This window comes from Aythya ferina (assembly GCF_964211825.1).
Source record: "Aythya ferina genome assembly, chromosome: 3".
Taxonomy (NCBI): Eukaryota; Metazoa; Chordata; class Aves; order Anseriformes; family Anatidae; genus Aythya; species Aythya ferina.
In genome coordinates, this window is record NC_140298.1 from 92,941,838 (window position 1) to 92,964,346 (window position 22,509).

The 22,509-nt window shown below is 34.6% G+C and overlaps 1 protein-coding gene across 10 annotated transcripts in view; it reads left to right on the forward strand.

Moving 5' to 3' along the window:
• KHDRBS2 (KH RNA binding domain containing, signal transduction associated 2) overlaps positions 1–22,509 on the forward strand; it is a 389,665-nt gene that overhangs the window by 317,181 nt on the left and 49,975 nt on the right. For 8 of the 10 annotated variants that reach the window (XR_014692078.1, XR_014692079.1, XR_014692080.1 and 5 more), the window contains exons 7-8: positions 1,574–1,656; positions 17,787–17,845. Coding sequence is in view for 4 of the 10 variants with exons in the window: in XM_084516223.1 (XP_084372349.1) it covers positions 1,574–1,656; positions 17,787–17,845 (142 nt within the window). In the remaining 6 variants the exon portion in view is untranslated. Of the gene's footprint in view, positions 1–1,573; positions 1,657–2,417; positions 2,555–3,300; positions 3,591–17,786; positions 17,846–22,509 lie in introns of those variants that run through there. The other 2 variants (XM_084516226.1, XM_084516224.1) reach the window with 2 other exon arrangements.

The following is a 22,509-nucleotide window of genomic DNA, read 5'->3' on the forward strand; positions in this document are numbered from 1 at the left end:
TTAGGGAAATTGTTAAAATCTGTAACGCAAAGTGTCAAGTATTAACAAGAGTTCTCTGCCCTACTGGTGCTGAATGTTGATCCACCTCAGGCATCGAGACACTGAAAGAGCTAATTTGTAATTCTTGCCTTTTCTGTTCTTTCATATAGTGAGTAAGCATGCTGAAATGTCTTTTCCTCTAGCTATTATTCTACTTTATATAGGAACTTGCATCACCCTCTTCACAGTGTCTGGATTCTACCCAGTAGCATGCTAATCAATGTGACTAACATCTGTCTCAGGTGGTTCATTGTTTCTTTTTTTTTTTTTTTTTTTTTTTTTTTTTGCTATGAGTTTATATTAATGAGGGGAAAAAAATGGTGCATTTCAGTGTGAAATAGAAGGGGGTTTGTGTGGGCTTCAGATTCTGCAGAGGTTATTCCCCAATCTCAAAATGTGACTCACTCTCCTGCCCAGAAAATTTTTTGCTATACTGCAAGCTGATGTGGGTGCCTCAGAAATGGAGTTACCATCTGAGGTCTGTATCCTGTTCTTCATTTAGGCCATGTGGCACCCCAGGGGCAATTTCTCTCACCTGAAGTCTTTACTCATGCTCCCTGATCAGTCAGAGACCAGAAGGATAGGTAAATTTAATATGCTTGAAATGTTACTGAATGCAATCTCCTTGGAATGTTTTCTGAAAATCGTGTGTACCAGTGTAGTTCAATACAGTTACAGAGTTTAATTAGCAGAAATAATGAAATATCAAACTAACATCGTACTTTACATGACTATGACAGTTTACCAGATTGGTTGTTTACTGGAATCCTGTCATTTTGGAGCAGCCATGTTCTGTCCCTTCTACCCAGACTAACTGCACTTGGGTTATTTGCAGAAAAAACTCAATTGCCTTCTGCTATAATTCATATTTAGTCACAGATTTTTAAGCCCCCTAATTCCTTTAGCACTTTGCATAACAGGTAAATTTTCTTGTAACTACAAAATATTTGGTCTCTATTTAACAAATATATCAGCTCCCAAAATTCATAGAAAAATTAAAATAAGAACAATAAGAACAAAATGTGTTTCCATACAACATTTCATGACTACTTTGCTGTCCTGTCTTTGAATGAACATAGAAGACTCCAGCATATCAGAAATCATTGCCAATATTATCTCTATTTTTCTTTTTGTTATAATGCTGTACAGTCAGTATATTATTTTTTTCCTGCCATTTGTTTATTTTGCCTATAGGTATTTATGGAACCATTTATATAACAAATTGCTGCAAAAAGATTGCTTTCATTATCATTTATCAGTAGGCTAAATAGATCGTGCTGAAGCACTGTGGCCTGTACAATGCACTACAGTTTATCAGTGAATAAATTCCATTCTTAAATGAGTAACTGATTTATTTGCACTTGCAACATACAGGTTTTTCTTCACAATTCCCCATTTTTGTTAGGAGGCTGCAAGTTGCCTACAATATTGGGCAAACACAGCATGTATATGCTGATGCAGATTACTTTTATGGCTTGATAATATTCTTTGATTTATCACTCTTTTAAGCTTTGGTGTTTTATTTTTCTCTTAGGGATATGATGATGGATATGGGGGTGAATATGATGATCCAAGCTATGAGGCATATGATAACAGTTATGCCACCCAAACACAAAGGTAAGCATTTGTACTTTTTCATTAAATTTTCCAAGAAAAACATTCCTTTTCTCTTGAATTTTTATGTAAATATGCTGTTTTGGTTTTCTACATTAAATTCTACAAAATCTCACAGTACTTTAAATAGCCATTAAAAAGAAATAATGGTGGTTAGAGTTAATATACAGAATTATTCAGATGAAGTAAAAATGCAGACAACTAGACTTTTAAAAATGCTGCAGCTAAAGTGTAGTTGCTGGTCTTTGTTCTTATTGTTGTCATTGTTTAAAAAAAAGAGATTATAGCATTTCCTATCCAGTGTAATTCTGAACTTCTTGGTGCAGTTTATTTATTTATTTTTTTGCTTTAATAACATAAAGTAATCAAGGCTATATTATATTTAAGGCTTTTACAATGTTTTGGGCAAAATGATAAATTAACAAAAAAAAAAAAATGATGGTAAATAACTGTCACTGGTGGGTATCAAGGTAAATTATGTAATGGAATGGTGTGCTTGAAATAAGGCTGAAACTATTAGCTTCAGTCAGTTGCTTTCTGAGCAACTCTCAGAATTGGTATAGGTAACCAAGTTTGGAAATCTTATTTCATGTCCTTACTGTGTAATGGGAGGATTATATTCACAGCTACTCCTATAATTTCTGTCACTAAAAAGAGACAACAAAACTGTTCCTTTTTGATGTACACACACACCACATGCACTCATATATTACCTCAACAGTTGGTCTATGTTTATTAAATATGGAATGATATCTTTTCCACAGTTAAGCTGAAGGACAAAAGAGTGCTTCAACCAATTACTTAGAAAATGTGCTGATTGGTTCCTAAGAGTGTTTGTCAAATTGTGGAAAGACAAACGAAGCTCTAACAAGAAAAGAGACAGATTTTAATTGAGTTAGAGTGCTTCTCACTGGATGAGAAAATGATGGTTATGTACAGAGTTCTGTGCTCTAAAAACCAGGGGACATTAAACTTGTTTTTTTGTTTAACCATGTTTTTTGTTGAATGCTTTGCTGATGGCAATGCCTGTTAGAATAATGTTGAGCCATAAAACTGCTGTAGTGAGTGGCATTTGAGTCTATAGAAGAATAATCTAAGTAATTTTATAACCAGTGACAAATATTTTAAAGGATTTGTCACACGTAAATGTGAACCCCTTCAAATATACCTTAACAACACACTTTCAAGTAATTATACATTACTTGCTTCATCCATCATGTTATTGTGTAGGTAGATATTTTTGTTGCCAGAGATTCTCCAATTTTTTCAGAAGAATTCAGCCCATCTTTTGATACAATAGTGAACTACCACAGGTAACATTGTCTCTAGTTCAAAAAATGTTAGTTAGAAGTGTCTCTGCGATGACGTTGCTTTTTTTTTTTTTTATCAACTGAATCAACCTGCTTTTTTTTTTTTGCAAGTTGATGTCTCAAGCAAATAAATGACTAATATATCAAGTTTATTAGTTTATGATAAAGCTAGAACATATAGTGATAATCTTACTCAAGACAGAAAACTTATAGAGTCAAATATTTTTGTAAATTAAACAGCTATTAAACAGTGAGATAAGTTCTCTACAATGTGTGGTACCTCCTAGATACCTATTCTATTTTCAATCTGTAACTAAAACATTTCCTTTTGTAATAGATATCAGGATACACAGTCGTACTCATCTGTGTTGAGTGGTACTGAATGCCACAAGTAATCTTTTGACTTCAGTGAGAGCACTTGCGGAATAACATGCTACTCAGATTTCAAAGATGTAAAGAACAAATGGACCATTACAGATGCAGTTTGGGTCTCTGTACCTTATTGGCTATTTATCTTCATGGAAATACCTCCTTACTGAGCTGAAATAGCACAACAGAACAGAATAGTTTGACCACATTATTTCGTTAGGTGTATATACCAAAAAGTTTTCTCATAATCAAGATCTTGTTTTTAGTATAACTCAGGTATTGCTCCTGTAACCAATCAAGCACACAACTAATAAAGAAGATAATTTGTAACACTTCAGAGTACTTATTCATCTCATCCACTGTGTGATTTAAAGGGGGGAAATCTATGTAAACAATCTGTGCTCAGAGAGGAAAAAAAAATCATCACTGCCCTCTGCAGGGATTGAGTGAAATTCTGAAGCATGAGACAAGAGATAATTGAAGTCTGTGGCTTAATGCAGAGCTCCAAGCTTTCTTCTCATGTTAAGGGCAGAGTTTCCACTTGCTTTTTACAGCTCATTAAAGAATCAATATGGAAATTCTTAGAGTAGGTCCAATCTCTGGTCTTACTATCTGTCTCACCATGCTTATTGACAAAACCTTACTCTCATTGTCACTTCAAACTGTAGAATGTCTTGGGAGGAGAGGGGGAAAACTAAACAGAAGCTGAATTCAGTGTGCTTTAGAGCAGAGCATGTGGTAAGTTGTGCCTTGTTCCCCTATGCACCCAATGCACAGAGTGAAAATACCATTTAGGTAGCCTGCCACCACTACCTCTGTTAACAATACATTTGACTTCCAGACCTTATATCTATTTCCCACTTCCTCACCAGAGGCTTCCTGCCCATATATATATTTTTTTCTGAAGGCCCTTAGTCCTTCATTGCCCAAGAGGTATGATTTAGACATTTTATAAATAAGTCGCTGCCAATAGCAGAGTAAATGAGCACGCTGTTGGCATACACCACTGTGCTATTACACAGGATTATGACTTAGAAGGAGCAGAAAAAATGACCAGCACCTAGATCACCCAGATAATAAGTGGAGAGAAACACTGTTTTTCTGTGTGCAGTTATCTGAAGGCTTGTGCTGAAGGTCAAGGACAGAGTTTCAGGCCCAGCAATACATTTTGTATAGGTCCTTCTCTAATGACCTCTACCACTGCCACCCTTCCAGACAGAGTTCTGTCCTCCATGACAGCAGTCTGATTTTAGACTAATAACAGGGGGATAGGGACACTTGTAGAAGAAACCATGACAGAACATTGGGATCAGACTAGAATGAACCCTACAATAATCTTCAAGGCTGAATGAGCTAAGAGACATCTCACTGAAATGGATACAAAAGCAACTTGAAGAAGGACAGTCTGATCATCACTATGGTAAGTGCCATTTGTATCTTATTATGTCTGGGGAGAAGAGAATTATGGGTTTTGAGGAATAAAATTATTGCCGTAGTCCATACTGCATGAGGAATGTCTTGCTTTAACTAGCGGAAGCTGTATTTTTAAAGCCATCTTTTTTCTTCCTCATCTTCCTATCTCATAATGGCTACTCAGCAAACAGGATGGACCCTCAGGACAAAGATTTAAATGAACAACTGGCTATCTTTCCCAAAAGTGTTTATAATCATTATTTACAGGATTCCATAAAAGATTACAGGTTTAGCAAGGATATTTAGAAACCTTGCTGGTTTTAGGAATGTGTTTTCATTGATGTGAAAATAGAGATTTTAAGGTAAATGGAATGAAAGTATTGTCTGAGACCAAAGAGAACAAGGAAAAGACGATTCCAGTGGGCAGAGGAAGACATCAGATTTGACACTTCCCACAGGCAATTCTGTACTACATTTTGAGTTTCTTGATGGAACATCATTTTCCTTTCCCTTCCATTCAGTGTGAAAATGGACCTCCACCTGCCCAGACATACCAAGGGATGTTCAACCTGTTAAGTTCATATGCTACTCCCTAGACATTTGGAAATCAGGCAGAGAATGTTCAAACCCTTTTCTGCCAGCTATGTTTGGTTCCTGAACTTTTAGTCTGACTACTTCTGTAATCAGAAGTGAAATCCCTTCTGGGATATATATGATGACCATCCTTGTTTTGCAAATTCACATGCCTCAATGGTGAGGAACAGATGGCAGGTGAGGGTAATAATCAAGCTGATGTTCTCAAACAGTTGCATTTCGTTTCAGCAAATAGTTAATATCCATATAAGTTTGCCCCTTCCATTGTACTTGATAGTTAAAATCTTGATGTATATTCTCATTGTCCAACAGTATTTAGGTATGAAACAAAATTACTGCACAGATTTTTGTCTAGACTGGACCTTACCAGTAAGATGGCTAGATTTTGATGCTCATCAGTTGTTATACCAGATGCTGCCCAAATTTCTCTGCTAAGTTAAAAGACATTCCTCTGCAGGCCTGTAAAGTTGTGCTGCTTGCCCACTTATTGATGCTTTTTAGCAGTTCAACCACACTAATATCCTCAATGTGTTCTTCCTTCAAATTGTGTTGGAACATAACGTGGCAGTAGTCCTTCCTTTCCATTCTTACTGAAAAGTTTATTTAAAGACATAAATATGATTTTTACAAGCCAACAAGCAAGCTCATATAACAAAACTCCAAAATGGTAGAAGTATCAATTTCCATCTCAGCTGTAACACACATGATGTGAGAGAATCCTGTCAGTTTTCAAAATATAACACACTTTTGATTTTCTTATCAGGTACTAAGTCTGTTGAGGCACCACCATTGTCCAGGATTCATGGGCTGAGAACACTAAATCACCAGGCGAAGAGGATGAAATCTTTTGTGAGAGGATATAAAAGAACTGCCTGTTTCATTACAGTCTGATAGAGGATCAGACTGTACTGCATGCAAAGCATGGCCAAACTCCTCAGCCAAGACCAAGAAAATAATTTTGCAGAAGTAGATCAGTTGCTGGTGAATCAGCTGAGAACCCTGATGCAGAAAGCAGAGCCATGTTCAGCTGTTACCACATCTGTAGTCATCTCCACTGACCTTTGTGTCTCTACTAGCACCATCAGTTTAATTTCAAAGGTACCATGTCTCACAGCAAAAAAGAGATATTAAGGAATTCTATGACTGACTGACCAATCAGGAGACATAACAGAAAGGGTATATTCTATTTAAAACACTTGTGCATAACCTAACCAACCACATGCAGTGTAAACAACGGTGCCTGTAAGGGAAACAAAAAAGAAGTCAAAGATTGTCCTGTCAAGCTTAAAATTTGGGTTTGATATAATTTCCCTGTTCCACAACATCTGGCATGAACATTCAAACATTGAGTCTTTTTTTTTTTTTTTTTGTCTTTTTTTTGTGACCAGGTAGCTGGTACATTGGCAAAGGCTTCCTGGGCTGCTTTCCTCTTTTTTTTTTTGCTGTCAGTCTGAGCAGGTACTTATTAAAGAAAGAAGTCTGCGACTCCCATCCTAATCTCTAAATAGGCCTGCAAAGAAATCACAAAACCTGTAATGTACTAACAAGAATAAATAATTCAGTGATGAAAGATGGAGGAAAACAGTGCAAACCATTGCTGAGTTACAGATCCCACCCCATAGTTGCACAGGCCACCTCATGACATACCTTATCTATGTTGTATGCTGCACCATTACATAGATGAAGATCACTCCTCTTGCCTGCCTGGACCTAGACCCACTGGTAACATCCCAGTTTTAGTACCTTGAACCTAGCAGTTTTTGGCAAAATATTTACTGTTAATCTTGCAAATTTGTTATGTAATACATAACAAATGGGCAATGGTCCTCTAGACAGGTGTTCCATGCTGGCATACAGATCATTTTGGGACAGTGATTGGGTTTGCAATGTGCATTTGACAAACTAAAACCAAAACGCTAAGCCAATAACCAAACATCTGTTTCTGATGCTGTTTAAGATCTAAATGGTAATACAGAATCTAATCTTAACATAAAATGTCATTAATGTGTCTGAAATACATTCTAAGTTTCAGAGAATTTCAAGTTGACAGGCATAGTGTCATCTAGCTGAATAATATCTAATTCAAAAAAATATAGTTATCTGTGGTTGATCCCTATAACTGTGCTGTATGCAAAGTCCCATTGGGTTTCTGTTTCTTAGTTTTAATAACAAAAATATAACAAGAAAAAAATATTTCAGGACATATATACTGCCAAGTCCCTTTTCCTGCTATGGTAGATAGTTGCTATGACCATACCAATATAATAGCTCAATAACAATATATTCATAGCAATACCTATCAATTCAACCAGTAGTATTCTGATATTAGTAAGTCAATCTTCAAGGTCTTTTCCAACCTGAATGACCCTCAGGCGTCTGTCCTGGGACCAGTACAGTTTCATATCTTTATCAGTGACATAGACAGTGGAATCAAGTGCACCCTCATCAAGTTTGCAAATCTTTGCTCAACCAGTTAATGACAGGACAAGGGTGAATGGCTTTAAACTAAAAGAGGGGAGATTTAGTTTAGATGTTGTGAGGAAATTCTTTACTCAGACAGTGGTGAGGCACTGTAACAGGTTGCCCAGAGAGGTTGTGGATGCCCCGTCTCTGGAGGTGTTCAAGACCAGGTTAGATGAGGCCCTGATCTAGTAGGTGGCATCCCTGCCTATGGTTAGAACTAAGGTCTCATCCTTAAGGTCTCTTCCAACTCAAGTCATTCTATGGTTCTATGACTCTAAGGTTCCATGATTCTAGTCTCTGCAATTCTGATTCTCTTTCTTATAATAATATAGACTTATTGAAAATATCAAGAGCACGTTCAGCCACTGAGGTTGAATATACCAGAAGTTAATGACTTTGAAAAGAAACTTTATTTTCTCATTTATTCTTGCTTCTATTATTAAATTAATGTGATCTACTGTACAGCTTATATTTATAGCTCCCTTTTCTGCAGTGTGGAATTCTAGTACAGGAGATTTAGGGATCACTTATTCGTTGATCTGATATGCAGGAATATAGCATGAACCACAGTTCATCCCATGTCAGTTATGTGATTTAAGGTACAATCGCTTCAGTGCTGAGACATACTGCAAAATGATTTAGGAAGAAAAGCAAAGAACATTTTATCAAGCTAAATCTCCAGGAATTATTTACATCAACAGAGTGTATTTGCCTGAGCTCCAAATCATCCTGTTTACCTTTCTTTGACTGCCAGGTATCAAGACTTCATATGTACATCTAATTCCAGAGACGTCTTCTTCACAAGCACAGTGCTACAGGTGAAATAGCACTTTCAGACTAGTACAGTTCTAAAACCACCAGTACATAATTATGCTGGGGATACAAGTTATTTTATGTATCCTATCAAGGGACTCTTCCTCTACTCTAGCTCCTTTTGGACTCAGGAAAAAATGTTGGTTCTGTGTTTCAGTAACAGAAATTTACTTTAGGGAAAAGAAAATAATAGTAAAACAGAGCTACAGTGCTCAGGAATGTCCCCCAGCGCAGATTTAAAACCACATTTGACAAATTGCAGTAAATAATTATGTAAATAAATTTGTGTCTTCCTAGAGGCAGATGAAATGATCTAGGTGACATCCTGAGGTCTCTTTTACATCTATCTTCTGTTACCTTTTCCCCTTTTTGCTCACGCATAACTAGGTTTATTTCAAGATAACAACACAGGATAATCCAATTAGATTCAGGAAGCTGTTCTGTTGTGAGTATAAAGAAAGTAACCCAATTTTGAAACTCCAGCTTGCTTTGAGTGGTTTGTATGATTGATAGAAATCCTTTTATGAACAACTAAAGTGAGATATTTCAAGCTCTAAATACATAATGAATTCATTCATAATAGAATAGGACACTGACTTTCACATATTTTGCATATCGTGTTAAATTGCAATAAGTGTGTTCCTTCAGGATGACCTCATAATAATGATATCAGATCTTAAATTTTTGCAGATTACATTTTCATCTAGATATATAAATGTACACAAACTGAAATCTATAATATGGTACAATGCAGTACTGGATGAACTTTCTGTTTTAGACTGTTTCCTTAGTTATGTTGAGAAGGTGCCAAATTCATTAGGGGAAGAAATCCTAAATACAAAACTATCAAGAAAATGAACAGTTATTAATTTTATTTGATGCTACAAAGGAAATGAATTATGGCCTATTCATGTGAAGTATAAACTATCTAAGGTGCTACTTTTACTTCCAAGTATTGAAGTGGACTTCTTACCACAGTACCAGAGTACATGAAACAGTGGTTAATACAAATTGCAATGCAGAACCTGTTTTGTCAGCCTTCTCACTGTCATCTGTAGTCACAAGAAGAATAAATAATTCTGCCAAGATTCTGCAAGAGTGAACTGCTAAAAACCTTCTGCTTCAGTTGTGAGGGACAGATAGCAGCAACATTTAGATTTTTCACAGCTTTTACTGATGTAACTGCTGTATTGGAGTAGTTTACAGGCCACGTTTGTCCCTGTAAGTGACGTTTAAAGTGTTAATTCATTAGCATCGTTTTAAAGTGTATCAGTCCAAGCAGGGGATCAGCACAGTGGTACTGAAAATCTTATGCTTTTTTCAACTACCTTTGAGTCAAAAATCTTCAAAAGCTTCTTACCTACATGGTGGAAATGTTTCTTTTATTCTGTTTCAGGCTTTGGCTAAACAGATATTAAAACCTTACTAAAAGTAGAACCTTTTCTGATACATCTTTTGAAGGAAAACTTCATCTGGAAACTTTTGAAAAACTAATCAGAAGTTACTTAAAAAAAAAAAAAAAAAAAAAAAAAAACATTGCCAATAGCAAATAGCAGTTGTATAGCAGGTACATTCTGATTCCTATTTACAGGTTTAGTCTTCAGCACTGTAAAGTTTTCATGCTTAGATAATAGGGAAACCTACATGTTTCCCACAACATACTCAAATGACATCAGTTTCCTTACCTACTGATGGACATTTTGTAGGAAGAAGGCCGGGGGATTGCAGTAACTTCCTATCTCTTTTCAGTGTCTCTAGTGCGTCTGTACCTACCCCTTATAGGTGCAGTGTAGTTCAACATTCTCTGTCTGTGGTTTCCAAATACCTACCCTCTCTCCAACTGAATCCCCAGCAATAATGCTGGGGAGCAATAATGCTGGGGAGGGATTTTCAAGCAAAAGGTGGAAGATATCTATGCTGAATACCAAAGCAATTGAATATGGAACAAATATTTCTGAACAGTCTTAAGACAGAGAAAATCACAATGATATTTACATATGTCCTTTCCTAATGTCTTTCTGAGGAGCTTTAGTAAACAGCATTTGTCAGATTTATATGTTGTGATTGTATTCAGAAGGAAAATACAGAGAGAGGTCAATGATCTTCCTTGAGGATAGAATGAGTTCAAATAAATGCTTAAAGCAATGAACAGATACATTTATTCGATCAACCAGTCCCACTGTTTGTTTTTTTTATATCTACTAGCTTTGTAAAAAGCTCCTGCTTTTTACAGTGTTGGAGTGAAATGTTCATAGTTAAGTGAAACATTTTTGTCCCTAGTTTAGAAATGATAGTTAGACAGGACTGTGAATAATCATTAACTTATTTAGCAGATTCTCAGATGAGTAAATCTTTTGGCAATATGATTGGAGGTTTTATCATTTTTCCTTCATAATCAAAATATTCCTGTATAGCTAAATATATAGACACAAATATAATCCAAGCTGGTATAGGTACATTGGTTCTTTTTAAAATGCAATATCCTTTATTATTTTTCACTATTATGCATTCTCTCACTTTTTAACCAGAATGCAATGTATTTATACTTTGTCATATTTCATTTTAGCTTTGCGCTTTTATCCACCTGTTCATAAATAAAGATTTCTCTGTATTTTATTTCCAACCCATTAAAATCAATCAAGCCAGGAAGCCTAGAATATGACACTTTATGTATCTTTACAGCAATCCACTTACGACATTCATCATCAGAAACTGTTTTCAAATGCTACTTCTCATTTACTTGATTCTATGAGCAAAATGAAAATTTAGCTACTCTGAAGTAAAGTTTTTTTCTCTAAAACTAGGTGGGATTCCTAAAATTCTGTATCACTCCCTTTGCAAATACTGTGTCTGCAGGTATTTTATATTCTATTCTGAAATAGTAATAATTTTGTGTGTATGAGAAAAATACAAAGGGATGGAGAATATTTGAATAGAAATCCCCATGTATCTGTGGTTGTAGCCCATAAATGGAATTTTTGTTTCTATTTTAAACTTTGCAAAAACTTCAGAATCCAAAATCATCTTGCATTTTAGAAGGCTCTCTGCATATATCCTTTATAACTCTACTGGCTTAATTCTTTCTTTATTTTTTTTTAATCAGAGTTGCAGTAACTTGAACTCAAACAAGAAAACACCAGAGACAGATGAGATCTAGTTCAACTTCAGGAATATTGTAAGCTATAGAATAAGTCCAGAGAGTATTGTAAAGGAGACATTCTTCTTAGGTAAAAATATGAATGCTATCAAAATTGGGCTTTCAGAAAAGAAAAAAAAAAAAAAAAAAAGAGAGAGAGAGAGAGAGACTTTATCCACTAAATTGTTCACCATATTATTCCATTACTCCTAAAGAACTATTTAGTAAAGGTCCATATTTATGATTTAAGGATGAATCAAAGGACTCCTCATCTTTCCTATAGATGTAATGCTTAATTAAACAGAGATGATCCAGTAAGTCTTAGATTCCTATGAAGATTATTTCTTTATTCACACATTTCCAATATGAAATATTATAAAATATTAATTTATGAAAGATGCATATATTGCAGTTCATGTAAATGCAACTTTCTCTCACTTCTCTTCCAAGAAAGGTGCTGCCTTGTGTAAACAACTATTCTTTCATTGTTAGCTATAAGTTAAATTCTGCTGACTTGACTGCTTCTGTTACATAAAAAGGAGAAGGATTAAAAATGCAGTCATACATGAAACAACTAGAATAGTATAAGACAGGATCCTGTTAACATAGGACATAAGTATTTGATTGTATCATTTATCAGTGTTTAAAACTGAATATTCTGCAAGATGCTCAACAGAAATGATATTGGAAAAGAGGGAGGTAATGGGAGATAGTATACAAAGACCACGTGAGGAAGTGAAAAAAGAAGAAATAAAAGTTGTCTAAAAGGTGGAATCCCACCTTTAGGGGTTCTTATAAATAATCTAGTATGTTATCTTGCCTTGAGAATTTGTTATGTGAAGCTAATACAGATTGGGATATATATATATAAAAGAGAGCTATAATTTTTTTCCCTGTATTTGTCTAAAATATCAATGCTAACTGCACAATGACAAAGGCCAGGAACCTCTCTTCAAAGACTGCCAATCCTAAAACACATTGGTTCATTCTCACATTGTCAAGTGACAACACAAAGAGGGAAGTCTCTCAAGAGTTATTCAAAGTATAGCATGGAAGCTTTTCATCTGTTTGCTTATGAGTCTAACTATGGAACTTCACAGGCATGAGCTGAATCTCTAGTTTGGACCAATTCAAGTACTTCACAAAAGAATGCTGATTATTATCTAATGTGTGAGTTATAACTCCAAGGCTGATCAAAATTTCCTAAATTGACTAACTCTTTCCTAAGCATTTCCTAATAAAAGGTTCACACGAGATTCTATTGTATAATCTCCCAGCTAAAGAGTGCAACCATTATGAAAGAGAAGAAGGATATAATAATATGCCTTTACATCAAAAATAGATAAATAAATAATCATCTGCTAAAGATCTAGCTCAACAGGTTTTAATCAAAATCTGTTAGATTCTTAAGATCTTTCAGGATGGATTACAGAACACACTTCACCAAGTATCTATATGGAACTATGCATTTGCTGCATTTAAAAGATACAACCCTTTCTTGTACCTAACAGCTCTGGCTGTCAGTGCAACCACTGCATGTCCACAACCACATTTTTTGCTCCCACAGTTAGAGAACAAGTTAGAGAATTCAGGTATTTATGAGTGAGTGAAAGCAAAGAACAAAAAGAGAAGAAATATGAGAGAACATATGAGAGAACACAAAGAACTCAAGTTCTTCAATTCTTGCAATGGTCTGCTGCCTTACATTAGAGAAGCTGCAAGAGCAGCCAGGGAGCCAAATGGTAATGCTGCTGACCCTGTGTCTTTTGCCAGCAGCTTCCTTCAGGTACAGGAAGAGATCAGTCAAAGTCTAGTGCAGTTTATTCATTAATGTTGTGATTTTCTATATCTAAAACCATTGATCGCTGAGTGATGAACATCAATCCTCCCTCAGGTAGTTTGTTGACCCCAAGAGTTAGGGTTTTGTGACTTCAATCTTAACTCCTTTGTTTACATTTCTCTGCTTATACCATCTTAAAGCACTATTCTTCAAAGCCTTTTGAGCTGTGTGGTTTCCCACGAGTATTGACACAAGCTGCAATTTAATTTTGCTTAGTTTCTGTCAATTTGAAAATGTCCCACCTAATGAGAGATTAAAAGCCAGTTGCTGTTTAAGTATACAGTCTCTGCACTTAAGGTATTCTCATATTATGGGAGCACCAGATAATTCTGGTTGGAAGAAATTTAGGAGGTCCTTATTGCTCAAATAAATAACATTTTTATTCTTTTCTTTGGAACAGATCTGTCTTTATCTGCCTGAAAGGGTGTTTGATGCCTAGACTTTAAAATGGGTTCAAAAGCACTAAGCAAGAGCTACAGTTAAGTTAACAATAAACATAAATATATGATGATTATGAAGATTAATGGTATATACATTTTAAATATTCTAGTCCACAGGGTAGGAATAAGCACAGAATCATATATCCAAGTTCTGAAAATTTAATCTAGGTAGAGGAAAATTTTATCAGAGGTTCTGATGTTGAAAAACAATTGGGATATAAAAATAATTAAACTATATGGAAGACTCAGAGTCCCACATATGTAAATTTTTCCACAAGTGGTACATATAGAAGGTAAGTCTAAGTTATGCAACATTGTCCCCTGTGTTTCAGAGTTGTGGTGTTAAAGTATAGTGCAATACTTTGAAAACTTAGGAATAAAATTTAAGAAGTTGTTAATGAGTTAATCTTATCCACATTATAAAATGTATTGCCTCATGCTTTCAGGTGGGTACTTGAATTTTAGTAAATTATACTTCATCTTGCTTGAAAGTAATAAATGCTAATGATAGATAATGATGTCTTGTTTCCAATTAGCACTGCCAACAGTACCTGAGTTTTCTAGAATTCATGAACACTGCAGTTTTCAGGAACTGTCTGAAAACGTTAAAATTATATAAACAAGTTTTTATTTATGCTGAATAAATATGTTGTGTTTTTTTTTCCTTTCATAGCTGGGCATAATGCAAATGAATTATGTTTATCTGTATTTTAATAATAAAGACCTTATGTATGTAGAACCATTTTCTATCACCCATTTTTATAAACATTCATTGTTCACTTTAATAAAACACATACTAAAATGTTTACGAATAAATTCATATAACGGATTACAGTGAATATTCAGAAAGGTTTAAAATAGAGCAGACTAATGAATGAGCAGTCTGGCTCACAAGACGCGTCTTTAAATCAGGTATTTCATGCTAAGAAACAAATTGGCCCCAGTTATTGTTCAAAACACTATCTAAATATAAGTTACAAATGAATTTGAAATATTTTCATTCCAATCTGTGAAAAACATGCATTATTCAGGGGAAAAAAAAAAAAAAAAAGTTGGAGAACTTAGATATTGTGCTATGAATTATGTGTTTTCCGAAACAGGTTAAGGATTGTGCTTACAGACATCAAATTTGCAGTATACAACAAATCATTTCCTTTCTAAAGTTGCAATACAGCTTGTTTCTTATTTTAATATTTGTGTATTGACTTTGAATTCTGTTTATAATGTATTTAATTTACAAATGTTTTCTGTGCAGGATTTTTATCTCTCATTCTTATTGTCTGTATGACTGTGTTGTTTTTTTTTTTCTCAAATAAAAAAAAAAATACAACAACCATAACATAGCAAGGAATTTTTACCTGCTCTTGCAAGTGTTACATTTTGCTAGATGTAATACTGATGGCAATCACTCAAGTGACCAGTGAAAGGGGAACTGCTGTTAATAACTTACTGACCTTTGGGCTGGGTCCAAAATGCACTCAACTGAAAGCTGACCTTTGGATGCACTTTGTTTGTAAAATATATGAGGAAGAAATATTAGGATCTTATCCACTGACAGAAGATGAGAGTTCTATGATTTCTTTTCCTATAACCCCCCTCACTATTCCAACACCCTCCTTTACCAAGAAAAAGCTGCAGTACACCATAATAATGCTGGTTAAATTGTAGTACATGAGATTTTTCATGCCAGATCTGGGTGGTATGTCAACTGTCTGTTCTGAACATTTCAAACATTTTCTTAGGTTTGAACCATGAACTCTGTAGATATGACTGGATTTATCTCTGACTTTGACTACGCAATTCACCCTGGGTAGTCCCGTAAATTAACCGGCTACCAGAATCATTGCAGAAATGCTACAGAATATTTAGTGTGTGCAACAAATAAGATGTATTCTTCCTGTCTGTTTCTAAAATGTCTTGCACAACTTCAAGAGAAGGGTGTATACGTTTAGATAATTACTTTTCAAGCAAACTGGATGACTCTACTGCGTTTATGCTCAGATGGCATTGGGAAAAATCTTTAAATGTATTAACTTCATTTTCATTCATGTCACTCATAAATCCACTTTCCGTTTTAGTAAATGAATTTCATGTCTAAGATATTTATATCAATGCACTATCTGCTCACATGAATGAATGAATGACTGCTGGCTAAGTTAGTAATGCACAACAGTTATCATTGCATTTTTTGTTCAAAATCAACACAAACAAAAAAACGATACACAATATTTGTAGCTCAAAACTGACTATGAGAGTAGTACCAACCCAGTCAGGGAATGTTGTGTCCCAAATCAGAATAACTTGACTGTCAGTTATCAAACACATGCAATCAGTGCTCTCAAATGAGATACAGCACATGAATTATTCTCAGAAATTATTCCAGGAATAGCTATGAATAATTATTAATTCAAGACATTAAAAATCTGATTACAAGCAGTTGGTGAACAAAGAAGTCAACATTTGTTTAAGAAAATAATTGTTACAGATTGTTTGTTTATGTCTATTACATTTGTGAAATATTTTTACTTACGTTCCACTGTCAACTAAGCTTCTCTTTCAATGTAAACTAATATTTTTGAAGCAATAATCCAATATGGAAAATTGCCTGAGCAATAATGTTATAAATATAGAAATACTGAGCAGGCTGCATGCTATTGTTTGGTTTTTTTGTTTGTTTGTTTGTTTGTTTTTGAAAGAGTCCTTCTCACACAATCTCCATGGAAAAAGGAACAAAAGTGAAAACAAAAGAGTTAACAACAGGGAAGTATTTTTTGTTTGTTTCCCTGCAGATAGAAGAAATACAATATCATATAATGCACGGAGATTACAAGTTTTTTGGTCAGGTACTGACTCCTTTTAATGTCTCCCTGGGACCTGATAGCAGTAGCAGTCTGATCATGAATTTGGTTCCAGGTACCAAATATAGAATTCAAACTGTGAACAGTGTGATTAATTCCACTCCCGTTTCAACATGTATTAGAGGTCAAATTTTCTGGGTGCCCACTTCAAGGCGATTGCTGATTATCAAGTTGCTACTATGATCTGTAATTCTTTGGTAACATGCTGATACAACAATACTTGATATTTTTTAATTAACCAAAAAAAAAAATCAAAATATTCTTTTGAAACTGATTTTCCACTCCTTAAACCTTTAAATATGTGTTTTATTAGTACTGTGTAAAACTTTGCATGACTGTCAATAACTGCATAAGCAATAGGCCTGTGCAAGAGCAGTGGAAACATTCTTCTTCAAGAGAAAAGCTGAAAAACTTTCAGTGTTCTCAGTAAAAATAAGTGGTTTACAGGTTCCATACAGTACAATAAAGTCATCTTTGGAAAAAAAAATAAAATAAAAATGCTGAGTTTGATACTGCATAAATGTTTGGAATTACAGGTAAATGGGTTTACACCTCTTCTGGCAGCTTAACAATAAAGTGAGTAATAAAGTGGATAGACTGTTTTCATACTTTATTTTTGCAAATAGAATTTCTGACTGTGTTTGTCACATCTCCTAGCTTTATGTATTTAGAGACAATTTTACCTTATGCTTAACAGATAAAGAATGTGATTTTCTTTATTATATCTATTATCATCATTAATACCTTCTTCTTTACATTTTCATAATTTTCATTATCCCTGAAACTAACTGGACTATGCTATCATGTAAAAGTATTAAAACACATTTCGTTTTCTGTGCTCTATTTTGAGTTGCTTACCCATGACAATAATAACATGCTTATCTAAATCTTTTCCAGTGTGCCTGAATATTATGATTACGGCCATGGAACAAGTGAAGAGGCTTATGACAGCTACGGTAAGGTCTCTTCTGTCTTTAGCAAAATTAGGAAATCAAAAGAAAAATCTGTCATCGACAACTCAGAAATTACTTCCACGTACTTTTCTTTCTTTCTGTGCTTTTACAAAGGTGAAACTTAATGGATTTGTGTGGTCCATTTTGTGTGGTTTTAGGGTGAGGTTTGACTTACTAATGAAGGACCAGAAAATAGGGCAGATCCATTTTAATTAAAATTACAAAGCAAATTAATCAGTCATAGATCAGCTTTAACAGTAACATTGAAGTTTCTGCTCAGTGCCTGAATCACAGTGCTGTTTCAGTCTGCTTGATGTTCCAATAATCCTCTACATCTACTACTGTCATAGTTTTCAACCAGCAAATTTTGCAATATTTTGAAATATAGACTTGCTTAAAGGGGAAGAAGAGGGTGCTGCACCCCTGTGTGATCCCCTCCTGCACCAAGTGGCAGAGGAGAATAGGAGTATCCTCAGGCTGCGTGAGGCAGTAAAGATAAAGAGAGCACTGAGTTCTTTGCATCTCTTCCCACTAAGTCTGTGTCTGAGATAGAATAATTCTTCTTCAAAAAAAACAGAAGGCATGAGACAAAAAAAACAATATCACTCCAACGTGTCCATCCAATTTTCTAGATCCATTACTTGGTATTAATGATGTATTTCAATAACTAATGAGAATCTGTTCCATTTTTTCCAAACATATTTTTATCAGTACATTTTACCATCAGGTGGGTGACACTGAATCAGATGACAATTTCACTGAAACAAGAGAGCAGTGCTGACTATTGTAAGCTTAGACACTGACCCTTATGTATTCAACACAGCTATCATGCTTGATTTACTGTAAGTTTGCATGGTGACTTCCAAAGCATTATGAAAATGAGAGCTGCTGGAAATGACACTGCAAGCAGAAGTTACATTAAGGGGTTATATAAGGATTGTTGCTTGAAAAAATAATTTTATTCATGCAGCTGTGAAGCAAATTTCACTGTAATATAAAGTTGCAGTTTCCTTTGTATTTGTACAGCAATCACAAGACATTACTGGGACACTGTCAAAATGATTGCATTGTATAATCAGAAATAACTTAATTTTTTGTATAATCAGTATTCACAATACATTTGGATAACATAATGTGCAGTCAAGCACATTTCCAGTTCTAAACAAGTAATAATAATAACATATCCATATTTATGTTTATGCTTCAGTCACCCTCTGCTTTTTTTCCTCTTTGTATGTAGTTTCTTAATACCTGCAATGAAAGACCTTTCCTCCCCTTTACAGATTCTGCTTCCCTCCTTCCAGATGCATTGCTAAGGTTTTGGGCAATGCAGAAAAGCACAGTCTCAGCACAGTAAGAATTACCCACTGTTAAACTTTTAACTAGACTCCCCCACACCAATTCTACGTGTGCTTGGGCAAGCCCAAGTAATGTCACTCTTCCTCCAATCCCTCATTTGTAAAACTAGAATAATATTACTTGTTTTCCCAGCAGGGGTTTTGCAGGGACTAATTAACTAAGGCTTACAAAGTGTTCAAGGAGTTGGATCATGACTGAATTTATGCTCTGCATGAAGCTACTTTTTTTTTATTATTATTGTTTTTCCATTAAGCAGCTGAAACAAACTGAAAATATCTGGGTTTGTTTTGTGACGTCTCAAAATATATGGTTGATTACTGTTGACTTACATTTTTGCATAAAGTATGTTCTGAGCTCTCAGTTGAATACAACATTCTGAAGTAGTTTTGCCAATAACCTGGAGCAAACGTGACAATGGAATAATATTCCAAATTGCAATTTTTCTACTTTCTGAAATCAGGGAGAGATATGTATATGAGAGTTTTTGCTCCCATTGCTTTACTTTAGCAGATTAGTAAAATTGCTGTTTATGTGCTCTGGAAATCCATGCATGAAATTTCTGCATCCCAAAGATACCACTGTTGTTCTGAGGAGGTAATCTGAACATACACAGCTATAGTTTTCTGAATGTTCTTTCAGATGTGTGTTCTCTCTGAACACACACTATTCTTCTTTCAGTATCTTTTTTTTTTTTTTTCTTTTTTCACTGCCTCCCAGCCAACCAATAAGCAGTCTGGTGCCTCCCATTCTCATCTTCATATAGCTTTTGCCCTAACTCTCCATTATGTCTCAGTTCTTTCATTCTGCTTCAGAATGTGTTGTAATTGATCATGAGATTTCTGAATCATACTGTATAAAATTAGCTTCCCAAAAATTCTGAATAACACCATATACATATATAATACAAATACTTTGAACCCGCTTTCTTGTTGATGTCTATTACACATTTCCTATAACATGCCCTTTTACCTTTATTCTGTTAGTATCTGTATTATATATAAAATAATAATAATAATAAAATAAAAAGACTAGGTTGGCATTTCTCTATTTTCTTTCATGCATCCTCTTGCTTCTAACTTATCTTTAGATAAGTATAACAGATATAGCATGACTTGCTAGCAAGCACATCCTATATCTTAAAAGCTATATTAATTATATCTGTCTGGCCTCACAGATGTTTCATCTGAATGCTTTTTTTTCCTTGAACTGCTCAGAGTACTCAAGGTATTATTTGCCAGACACAGTTTCTGCCTTGCTTCTACCAAAGGAGGGAGGCTCTAGTAGAGGACCTCTGCCAGTTCCTCCTGCAGATGGCTGAAGAGGCTTCTGCCTCTGCTCCCAAAGGTTAATACTGCCATATTGAGGATGGAAGAAAGTAAGAGTGTGCCCACTGTCAGATGCTGTAGTTCACAACCCAGTGCAGGTACTGCTTTTTGGTTTTGCTGGACAACAGAGATTTATATTTTTATGTCAAGTCACAAACCACAGTATCTCAGAGACATATGTATTTCTGCTGCTGCTACTAAAAGAACAAGAACCTTAGGAAAAGGGTGAAAGAAGAGGTGTTGAAATCTATAACACCCTAAGCTGCCACAATTATGCTAGAACAACACCATCTGCCAAAGGTGTTAGGCAAGAACTGGGAAGGTTAATCTGTATCTTGTCTCCTGTACAAAGAAAGAAAAGTGAACTCCACTCAGTGTGTACTATCATCATATTTCAGTGTGTACTATCATCAACAAAATTAATCATAGAATCAAGGAATATCTTGGGTTGGAAGGAACATTAATCATCTAGTTCCAACCTACCTGCCATGTGCAGGGATGCCAGCAATTTTTAGGAATGTTTATGAAACTGGAAAATTTGTCTTGGCCAAAATACTCAGGTTTAAAAAACTCTATGAATCCTAAGAATGAAATCATTCAAGCTCAAAAATCCCAAGTGCTACCCCTTACAAATGGCTAATATCAGGAAAAACTAGAATGGGACAAATGCAAAGTGGTATTTCAGCTTGTACAATATCCCAATCTTTTCCACTTCTGGCAAACTGAGGGACTCCCTAGGCCAAAGATGTGCCACATCACTGTGTATTATAGTCACTGCCCCATTTTCTTCTACTTATTAAACTGTTTTTTTCACTCTGCTGTAGTGAAAACTACAGATAACATCCACAGAAATTCATGGTTCTACAATGTAATTACTCATGCCTTAAAATCTACTTTCTTTTGGTTGTTTTAAAACTAACTCGTGATCATGCTTCTAATTTTTCACTGTATTGTAAAAATTATAATAATTATTATTATTCTCTAGTCACATTCGTAATGTCTCTCATTTATTTACAATATTTTGTCATTCCTCAGTCAGAATTCATTTCTCATTGCTCACTCTGATGCATGTAAAAGGGGGGAAGAAACACCCCAAACCTTTTCATCTTTTCACTGTTTTTTTTAACACAAATTAGAGGTACTCTAAAAAAATAAGTCAAACATTACCATTAATCAATCATTTTTTCTTTGAACTTAAAAAATATTCTTTTGACCAAAAATGAAACAGTGGTAGATGTTTTTGCATTTAATTGAGAAACCTGAGGAACTCTTTATTTCATCAATCTTATAAAATTTCAAGCTAAATAAATACCTTGCTCCATTCATCAATCTTAGGGGAAGAAGAAAAAATAAACCTTTTACATTCAGATTCATTTATTGATAAATGACAAAAATATTTTGGATTCAGGAAAAAAAAATATTTGGAGAAAGCATATTTGGCTCATTTTTTATTTACTGTAAGTTATTCAGGATTTTGAGAAATCATATTTGGCTCATTTTTTATTTACAGTAAGTTATTCAGGATTTTTTCTGTTTTTAAATGTGTTCATTTTCCTCCAATTACAACATTTTGTAGTGCATATTATACTCCATTTTAGCATTAAGTGCTCACTTGTAAACAACTAGTATTTGGTTTTAGGATAATTCCATCTTGTATAAAAATTAGAAAGCATAACTCTTTGATATAATTCCTTTTAATGTAAAACAACATTTAAGTGGTAAAATGCTGCCACAATGATTTAATTGACTATTTTACAAATAATTCTCTGCCAGTCATTCAATACAAGAGCTTAATAGCTGTGACGACAATTAGTTTACTAAGTAATACTCTACAAAAGCAACACTTTATAAAAATTCTTTACAGGACTTTATAGGGCTAAAAGCTAAAAATACACAACAATGCTCCACCACTTTTTTGACTATCTTGTTTACTTCTTAATTTTGTCTTTTTCTGAGAAATGTATTAACCAGTAACTTTTTTTT